The sequence below is a fragment of the Eleutherodactylus coqui genome, chromosome 5, assembly GCF_035609145.1.
Source record: "Eleutherodactylus coqui strain aEleCoq1 chromosome 5, aEleCoq1.hap1, whole genome shotgun sequence".
NCBI classification, from domain to species: Eukaryota; Metazoa; Chordata; class Amphibia; order Anura; family Eleutherodactylidae; genus Eleutherodactylus; species Eleutherodactylus coqui.
In genome coordinates, this window is record NC_089841.1 from 7,498,002 (window position 1) to 7,507,600 (window position 9,599).

General features: G+C 59.7%; 1 protein-coding gene across 1 annotated transcript in view; it reads right to left on the reverse strand.

Moving 5' to 3' along the window:
* Positions 1 to 542: 542 nt before the first annotated feature.
* The window catches only part of LOC136628679 (uncharacterized), a 256,103-nt gene continuing 247,046 nt past the window's right edge, over positions 543 to 9,599 (reverse strand). Inside the window, exon 5 of the mRNA XM_066604785.1 lies at positions 543 to 596. Within this exon, the coding sequence (XP_066460882.1) occupies positions 543 to 596 (54 nt within the window). The remainder of the gene's footprint in view (positions 597 to 9,599) is intronic.

A 9,599-nucleotide genomic window follows, 5' to 3' on the forward strand; every position in this document is an offset into this window, starting at 1 on the left:
GACACAGATTAGATATTAGACAGTGAGGGGATCAATGAGTGGAACAGGCTGTCACAGGAGGCGGAGAGTTCTCCTTCAATGGAAGTGTTCAGAGGCTGGACAAATATCGGTCTGGGATGATTTAGTGATCCTGCACTGAGCAGGGGTTGGACCCGATGACCCCTCAGGCTCCACCCCTCTGTGGCTCCTCCCCTCTGTGGCGCAGTGTCTGCTATAGACTGGAGATGTTGATGCAGACTTTGACTTGACATGATCAGTGACTCCACAGCGGATGTCTGAGGACGTGGCGCCCCCTGGAGTCTCTCCGCTGTCAGCGCTCCCCGGTGGTCTGTAGTGAGCGCTGCTGGTCAGGTGATGCATTATGTGACCCCGGGGGAGCGCTGACAGTGTGCGGCCTCCGGGGGGCGCCGTGTCTTCTGACATCCGCTGTGGAGTCACGGATAATTTTGAGGCAAGCTCTGCATCAGCGGCCGATTCTGACTCAGTAGGGCTGATGGTCACCGCGGGGTGTGAGCGCCCCCTGAGGCAGCGCTCCCTCACCTTCAGGCCACAGCCGTGGAGCCCCTCTTCTGGCGGGCTGAGACCCTCGCCTCGTCCTCACTACGTGGCCAGTAAACGGTGTGACAAGGATAGTATGACGTCAGCAGGGTGCCGGGGGCGGTATGACGTCAGGGGGTGATGGGGACAGCCTGACGTCAGCAGGCTGCCGGGGGCGGTGTGACGTCAGGCGGTTGCAGAGGACACTATGACGTCAGGAGGGTGATGGGGACAACGTGACGTCAGCCTGGTGCCGAGGATGGTATGACGTCAGGGGGTTATGGACAGCCTGACGCCAGCCGCAGCCGAGGCCCTACACATGGAGCCGTGCACTCCTGCTGCCCGCAGACACTCCGCACACAAGAGCCGCCGACTGAATGAGCCCCCAGACTCCTCCCCTCTCTGCTCTCTACACTGTGATGATTGAAGGACCTGTGTTGATGTCAGCATCACGTGACCAGCACCGCACACAGGGCCCTCACCTACAACCTATTCCATCTAGAGCTCCGCCCTGTCACGTGACCGTGACATCATCACAGGTCCTTCAGTCACCTGCACTGTTGAGCTCCGCCCCGGTCACCTGACATCACGCAGGTCCTTGTCGGCGGCCGCTGCTGTGTGGGATCTCTAGTTGTCGCTGTTGTCAGCCGGGCTCCTCCACCGGTAAGGGGGCTCTGTTCGGGGAGGCACCGAGAGCCACAGCCGTCTGCCCCATAGAGAGCCGGCGGCCGGTGTTGCTGGGGGGTCCGCGCGCCCCCTGCTGGTCACACACTAGGTCGGCGGCATTGAGATAGTAAATCCCTCTGGCTCCACGCGCCGCGGCCGCTTCTCCCTTCTTGCGGCAATAATTGTGGTTTTCATTCGCGGAGGAAAAATAGCAGCGCTCTCCATGATGGTGCGGATTACAGAGTGTACATAACGTACGGATCCGCGTCCTCACCTGGCGGCGGCGCGGGATACACAAATAGTGCCGCAGATCCGCATCCTCACCTGGCGGCGGCGCAGGATACACAAGTAGTGCCGCAGATCCGCATCCTCACCTGGCGGCGACGAAGGATACACAAGTAGTGCCGCAGATCCGCATCGTCACCTGGCGGCGGCGCGGGATACACAAATAGTGCCGCAGATCCGCATCCTCACCTGGCGGCGGCGCAGGATACACAAGTAGTGCCGCAGATCCGCATCCTCACCTGGCGGCGGCGCAGGATACACAAGTAGTGCCGCAGATCCGCGTCCTCACCTGGCGGCGGCGCAGGATACACAAGTAGTGCCGCAGATCCGCATCCTCACCTGGCGGCGGCGCAGGATACACAAGTAGTGCCGCAGATCCGCGTCCTCACTTGGCGGCGGCGCAGGATACACAAGTAGTGCCGCAGATCCGCATCCTCACCTGGCGGCGGCGCAGGATACACAAGTAGTGCCGCAGATCCGCGTCCTCACCTGGCGGGGGCGCAGGATACACAAGTAGTGCCGCAGATCTATGTCCTCACCTGGCGGCGGTACAGGATACACAAGTAGTGCCGCAGATCCGCGTCCTCACCTGGCGGCGGCGCAGGATACACAAGTAGTGCCGCAGATCCGCGTCCTCACCTGGCGGCGGCGGCGCAGGATACACAAGTAGTGCCGCAGATCCGCATCGTCACCTGGAGGGGGCGCAGGATACACAAGTAGTGCCGCAGATCCATGTCCTCACCTGGCGGCGGCGCAGGATACACAAGTAGTGCCGCAGATCCGCGTCCTCACTTGGCGGCGGCGCAGGATACACAAGTAGTGCCGCAGATCCGCGTCCTCACCTGGCGGCGGCGCAGGATACACAAGTAGTGCCGCAGATCCATGTCCTCACCTGGCGGCGGCGCAGGATACACAAGTAGTGCCGCAGATCCACGTCCTCACCTGGCGGCGGCGCAGGATACACAAGTAGTGCCGCAGATCCGCGTCCTCACCTGGCGGGGGCGCAGGATACCCAAGTAGTGCCGCAGATCCACGTCCTCACCTGGCGGCGGCGCAGGATACACAAGTAGTGCCGCAGAGCCGCATCGTCACCTGGTGGCGGCGCAGGATACATAAGTAGTGCCACAGATCCGCATCGTCACCTGGCGGCGGCGCAGGATACACAAGTAGTGCCGCAGATCCACGTCCTCACCTGGCGGCGGCGCAGGATACACAAGTAGTGCCGCAGATCCGCGTCCTCACCTGGCGGGGGCGCAGGATACACAAGTAGTGCCGCAGATCCCCGTCCTCACCTGGCGGCGGCGCAGGATACACAAGTAGTGCCGCAGATCCACATTGTCACTTGGCGGCGGCGCAGGATACACAAGTAGTGCCGCAGATCCGCGTCCTCACCTGGCGGCGCAGGATACACAAGTAGTGCCACAGAGCCGCATCGTCACCTGGTGGCGGCGCAGGATACACAAGTAGTGCCGCAGATCCGCATCGTCACCTGGCGGCGGCGCAGGATACACAAGTAGTGCCGCAGATCCGCATCGTCACCTGGCGGCGGCGCAGGATACATAAGTAGTGCCGCAGATCCGCGTCCTCACCTGGCGGTGGCGCAGGATACACAAGTAGTGCTGCAGATCCACATTGTCACTTGGCGGCGGCGCAGGATACACAAGTAGTGCCGCAGATCCGCGTCCTCACCTGGCGGCGCAGGATACACAAGTAGTGCCACAGAGCCGCATCGTCACCTGGTGGCGGCGCAGGATACACAAGTAGTGCCGCAGATCCGCATCGTCACCTGGCGGCGGCGCAGGATACACAAGTAGTGCCGCAGATCCGCATCGTCACCTGGCGGCGGCGCAGGATACATAAGTAGTGCCGCAGATCCATGTCCTCACCTGGCGGTGGCGCAGGATACACAAGTAGTGCTGCAGATCCACGTCCTCACCTGGCGGCAGCACAGGATGCGCAAGTAGTGCCGCAGATCCGCGTCCTCACCTGGCGGCAGCACAGGATACACAAGTAGTGCCGCAGATCCATGTCCTCACCTGGCGGCAGCGCAGGATACACAAGTAGTGCCGCAGATCCGCGTCCTCACCTGGCGGCAGCGCAGGATACACAAGTAGTGCCACAGATCCGCGTCCTCACCTGGCGGCAGCACAGGATACACAAGTAGTGCCGCAGATCCGCGTCCTCACCTGGCGGCAGCGCAGGATACTCAAGTAGTGCCGCGGATCCGCGTCCTCACCTGGCGGCAGCGCAGGATACGCAAGTAGTGCCGCGGATCCGCGTCCTCACCTGGCGGCAGCACAGGATACGCAAGTAGTGCCGCGGATCCATGTCCTCACTTGGCGGCGGCGCAGGATACAGAAGTAGTGCCGCAGATGCGCATCCCCACCTGGCGATGGCGCAGGATACACAAGTAGTGCCGCAGAGCCGCATTGTCACCTGGCGGCGGCGCAGGATACACAAGTAGTGCCGCGGATCCGCATCCTCACCTGGCGGCGCGCAGGATACACAAGTAGTGCCGCAGATCCGCATCGTCACCTGGTGGCGGCGCAGGATACACAAGTAGTGCCACAGATCCGCGTCCCCACCTGGTGGCGGCGCAGGATACACAAGTAGTGCCGCGGATCCGCATCGTCACCTGGCGGCGGTGCAGGATACACAAGTAGTGCCGCAGATCCGCGTCCTCACCTGGCGGCGGCGCAGAATACACAAGTAGTGCCGCAGATCCATGTCCTCACCTGGCGGCAGCGCAGGATACACAAGTAGTGCCGCAGATCCGCGTCCTCACCTGGCGGCAGCACAGGATACACAAGTAGTGCCGCAGATCCGCGTCTTCACCTGGCGGCGGCGCAGGATACACAAGTAGTGCCGCAGATCCATGTCCTCACCTGGCGACAGCGCAGGATACACAAGTAGTGCCGCAGAGCCGCATTGTCACCTGGCGGCGGTGCAGGATACACAAGTAGTGCCGCAGATCCGCGTCCTCACCTGGCGGCGGCGCAGGATACACAAGTAGTGCCGCAGATCCATGTCCTCACCTGGCGGCGGCGCAGGATACACAAGTAGTGCCGCAGATCCACGTCCTCACCTGGCGGCGGCGCAGGATACACAAGTAGTGCCGCAGAGCCGCATTGTCACCTGGCGGCGGTGCAGGATACACAAGTAGTGCCGCAGATCCGCGTCCTCACCTGGCGGCGGCGCAGGATACACAAGTAGTGCCGCAGATCCGCGTCCTCACCTGGCGGCGGCGCAGGATACATAAGTAGTGCCGCAGATCCATGTCCTCACCTGGCGGTGGCGCAGGATACACAAGTAGTGCTGCAGATCCACGTCCTCACCTGGCGGCAGCACAGGATGCGCAAGTAGTGCCGCAGATCCGCGTCCTCACCTGGCGGCAGCACAGGATACACAAGTAGTGCCGCAGATCCATGTCCTCACCTGGCGGCGGCGCAGGATACATAAGTAGTGCCGCAGATCCATGTCCTCACCTGGCGGTGGCGCAGGATACACAAGTAGTGCTGCAGATCCACGTCCTCACCTGGCGGCAGCACAGGATGCGCAAGTAGTGCCGCAGATCCGCGTCCTCACCTGGCGGCAGCACAGGATACACAAGTAGTGCCGCAGATCCATGTCCTCACCTGGCGGCAGCGCAGGATACACAAGTAGTGCCGCAGATCCGCGTCCTCACCTGGCGGCAGCGCAGGATACACAAGTAGTGCCACAGATCCGCGTCCTCACCTGGCGGCAGCACAGGATACACAAGTAGTGCCGCAGATCCGCGTCCTCACCTGGCGGCAGCGCAGGATACTCAAGTAGTGCCGCGGATCCGCGTCCTCACGTGGCGGCAGCGCAGGATACGCAAGTAGTGCCGCGGATCCGCGTCCTCACCTGGCGGCAGCACAGGATACGCAAGTAGTGCCGCGGATCCATGTCCTCACTTGGCGGCGGCGCAGGATACAGAAGTAGTGCCGCAGATGCGCATCCCCACCTGGCGATGGCGCAGGATACACAAGTAGTGCCGCAGAGCCGCATTGTCACCTGGCGGCGGCGCAGGATACACAAGTAGTGCCGCAGATCCGCGTCCTCACCTGGTGGCGGCGCAGGATACACAAGTAGTGCCGCAGAGCCGCATTGTCACCTGGCGGCGGCGCAGGATACACAAGTAGTGCCGCAGATCCGCGTCCTCACCTGGTGGCGGCGCAGGATACACAAGTAGTGCCGCGGATACACAAGTAGTGCCGCAGATCCGCATCCCCACCTGGCGATGGCGCAGGATACACAAAACCCTTCTATCACTCAAGTAATGTCATCACAAGTAGCCCCGCCCCCTGGAAACCCTTCTTTCACTCAGCTAATGACATCACAAGTAGCCCCGCCCCCTGGGACCTCCTTCTATCAGGTGACATTCCCTGGTGCCATGGCGTCAGCTTCAGGATGGATGCTGCTCTCCCGGCTTGTGGAGGTGGCCGGCAGTGCTGCTCCCCGGACTCCACCCTGCATCATCCACCCACAGCTTCCTGCTTCTTTTATACCATTTGTATCCGGTCTCCTAGCAACAACTGTGAATCAATGGAGCCGCGGCAAAATGCAGCGTGTTGCGGTTTATCTTCAACTCACAAAATCCGCAATTCCTACCCACAAGTGCGAGCGAAGTGGCCAGAATCCATGCATGTCAATGCGGTCGTATTACCGCGTATCGGCCACACGGACGGCGATCGCAGAACCTGCAATGCAAATCCATTCCTGGGGGCCCGGCCTTACCGGATAGCAGATACATTTAACCTCTTACCTACCAGACATGTTTTAGGATTCCGTTTTTTTGATCCTCCCTTCCAAGAACCTTATGGACCGCCTCTAGCTTGGATACAAGATGTGATACAGACGGGCATGGCGGCTCTAGTACCCTGTAGTACCACCCATAGCTTGGATACAAGATGTGATACGGGGGGCATGGCGGCTCTAGTACCCTGTTGTACCGCCTCTAGCTTGGATACAAGATGTGATACGGGGGGCATGGAGGCTCTAGTACCCTGTTGTACCGCCTCTAGCTTGGATACAAGATGTGATACGGGGGGCATGGAGGCTCTAGTACCCTGTTGTACCGCCTCTAGCTTGCAAAAGTGGAAACTCCTAAACAATCTCCCATTATTGTGGTGGTGATCCTGCAGAACATTTATCTTGTCATTTTTGCTGTATTATATTATAATGTCAGAATTAATGTATTTTTTCTCTCCGCCTCCAAAAGCAAGTTTAAAAGTTATATATTAAATGCAGACAAAAATGATACCAATAAAAGCTTCAGCTCGCCATGCAAAAAAACCAACACGGCCGCGTCGACGGAAAAAGAAAAAAAATGTATTTTAAAAAGTGGAGATGAAAACCTTCAAAATCTGTTGTTTACTGGGGTCCAAAGTAGGCCTGGTCACTGAGGGGTTAAACTATGGGCAGGGCCTAATATGGTGAAGAATATGTCCGCCCTTCGAGTCTTCACAAGGCCCAGGGTGCCATGTCAGCCATTGTCACCCCGTTGCCTGTTGGTCAATCGGCTTAGCTGCCACGGTTAGGGCTGGGAGGAAGCTGTCCAACAGCCGTGAGCGAAGTCAGCGGCAATCAGCTGTTGTGGCGGATGTCATCTGTTTCTACCAGTTGGCTCCAAGTCCGCCTCCTATGCCACGCACTCCGCTGTAGCCTATGTGTACCTCAGGGGGACGGGGCTGACCCGGGCGCTGCCCGTCAGTGTATAAGGGCACAGTATACATTTGGCGTTGCGTCCTCCTCTCTGGCCCGTTTGTTCCCGTGGCGCAGAGATCTTTAAATCCCCAGAAAGGTCTGTTGGTGTATAGCGGTGTATCATCTCCGTGTGCGGACAGTGCAGCCACGGCGCAGCCTGAGGTACCGCAGCTGGATTACCTCTCTGCAAGGAGAGACATGCCTGGCAGGGAAGAGGTTAAACTGCTCCCAACTTTGGGCTATATACTGTACTGATTGGGGCAGGTCTCACCTCTGTAAATATAAACTGGGGTCCCCGACCATCCTGGTGAAGTGGCCGCTGATGGAGAGGTGACCACACATGTCCACGGCTTTCCAGTCACTTCTGTAGGGGCTACAGGAACAGCAGAGACCCCCCCAGAGGGGAGACCCCCATCTATCAGCCACGTGTGGGGCGTCCTGTACGACCCCATCTGTCAGCCATCTGTGGAGCATCCTGTGAGACCCCCATCTGTCAGCCATGTGTGGGGCATCCTGTGAGACCCCCATCTGTCAGCCATGTGTGGGGCGTCCTGTGAGACCCCCGTCTATCAGCCATGTGTGGGGCATCCTGTGAGACCTCCATCTGTCAGCCATGTGTGGGGCGCCCTGTGAGACCCCCATCTGTCAGCCACGTGTGGGGCATCCTGTGAGACCCCCATCTATCAGCCATGTGTGGGGCATCCTGTGAGACCCCCATCTATCAGCCATGTGTGGGACATCCTGTGAGACCCCCATCTATCAGCCATGTGTGGGGCATCCTGTGAGACCCCCATCTATCAGCCATGTGTGGGGCATCCTGTGAGACCCCCATCTATCAGCCATGTGTGGGGCATCTTGTGAGACCCCCATCTATCACCCACGTGTGGGGCGTCCTGTGAGACCCCCATCTGTCAGCCATGTGTGGGGCATCCTGTGAGACCTCCATCTGTCAGCCATGTGTGGGGCGCCCTGTGAGACCCCCATCTGTCAGCCACGTGTGGGGCATCCTGTGAGACCCCCATCAATCAGCCATGTGTGGGGCATCCTGTGAGACCCCCATCTATCAGCCATGTGTGGGGCATCCTGTGAGACCCCCATCTATCAGCCATGTGTGGGGCATCCTGTGAGACCCCCATCTATCAGCCATGTGTGGGGCATCCTGTGAGACCCCCATCTATCAGCCATGTGTGGGGCATCCTGTGAGACCCCCATCTATCAGCCATGTGTGGGGCATCCTGTGAGACCCCCATCTATCAGCCATGTGTGGGGCATCCTGTGAGACCCCCATCTATCAGCCATGTGTGGGGCATCCTGTGAGACCCCCATCTATCAGCCATGTGTGAGGCATCCTGTGAGACCCCCATCTATCAGCCACGTGTGGGGCATCCTGTGAGACCCCCATCTATCAGCCACGTGTGGGGCATCCTGTGAGACCCCCATCTATCAGCCATGTGTGAGGCATCCTGTGAGACCCCCATCTATCAGCCACGTGTGGGGCATCCTGTGAGACCCCCATCTATCAGCCATGTGTGGGGCATCCTGTGAGAGCCCCATCTATCAGCCACATGTGGGGCATCCTGTTCGACCCCCCCCCCATCTATCAGCCATGTGTGGGGCATCCTGTGGGACCCCTATTTATCAGCCAAGTGTGGGGTGTGCTGTGGGACCCCCATTTATCAGCCAAGTGTGGGGCGTGCTGTGGGACCCCCATTTATCAGCCAAGTGTGGGGCGTGCTGTGGGACCCCCATTTATCAGCCAAGTGTGGGGCGTGCTGTGGGACCCCCATTTATCAGCCATGTGTGGGGCGTCCTGTGAGATCCCCATCTGTCAGCCTTGTGTGGGGCGTCCTGTGAGACCCCCATCTATCAGCCATGTGTGGGGCATCCTGTGAGACCCCCATCTATCAGCCACGTGTGGAGCGTCCTGTACGACCCCCATCTATCAGCCACGTGTGGGGCATCCTGTGAGACCCCCATCTATCAGCCATGTGTGGGGCATCCTGTGAGACCCCCATCTATCAGCCACGTGTGGAGCATCCTGTGAGACCCCCATCTATCAGCCATGTGTGGGGCATCCTGTGAGAGCCCCATCTATCAGCCACATGTGGGGCATCCTGTTCGACCCCCCCCCCCATCTATCAGCCATGTGTGGGGCATCCTGTGGGACCCCCATTTATCAGCCAAGTGTGGGGCATGCTGTGGGACCCCCATTTATCAGCCAAGTGTGGGGCGTGCTGTGGGACCCCCATTTATCAGCCAAGTGTAGGGCATGCTGTGGGACCCCCATTTATCAGCCAAGTGTGGGGCGTGCTGTGGGACCCCCATTTATCAGCCAAGTGTGGGGCGTGCTGTGGGACCCCCATTTATCAGCCAAGTGTGGGGCG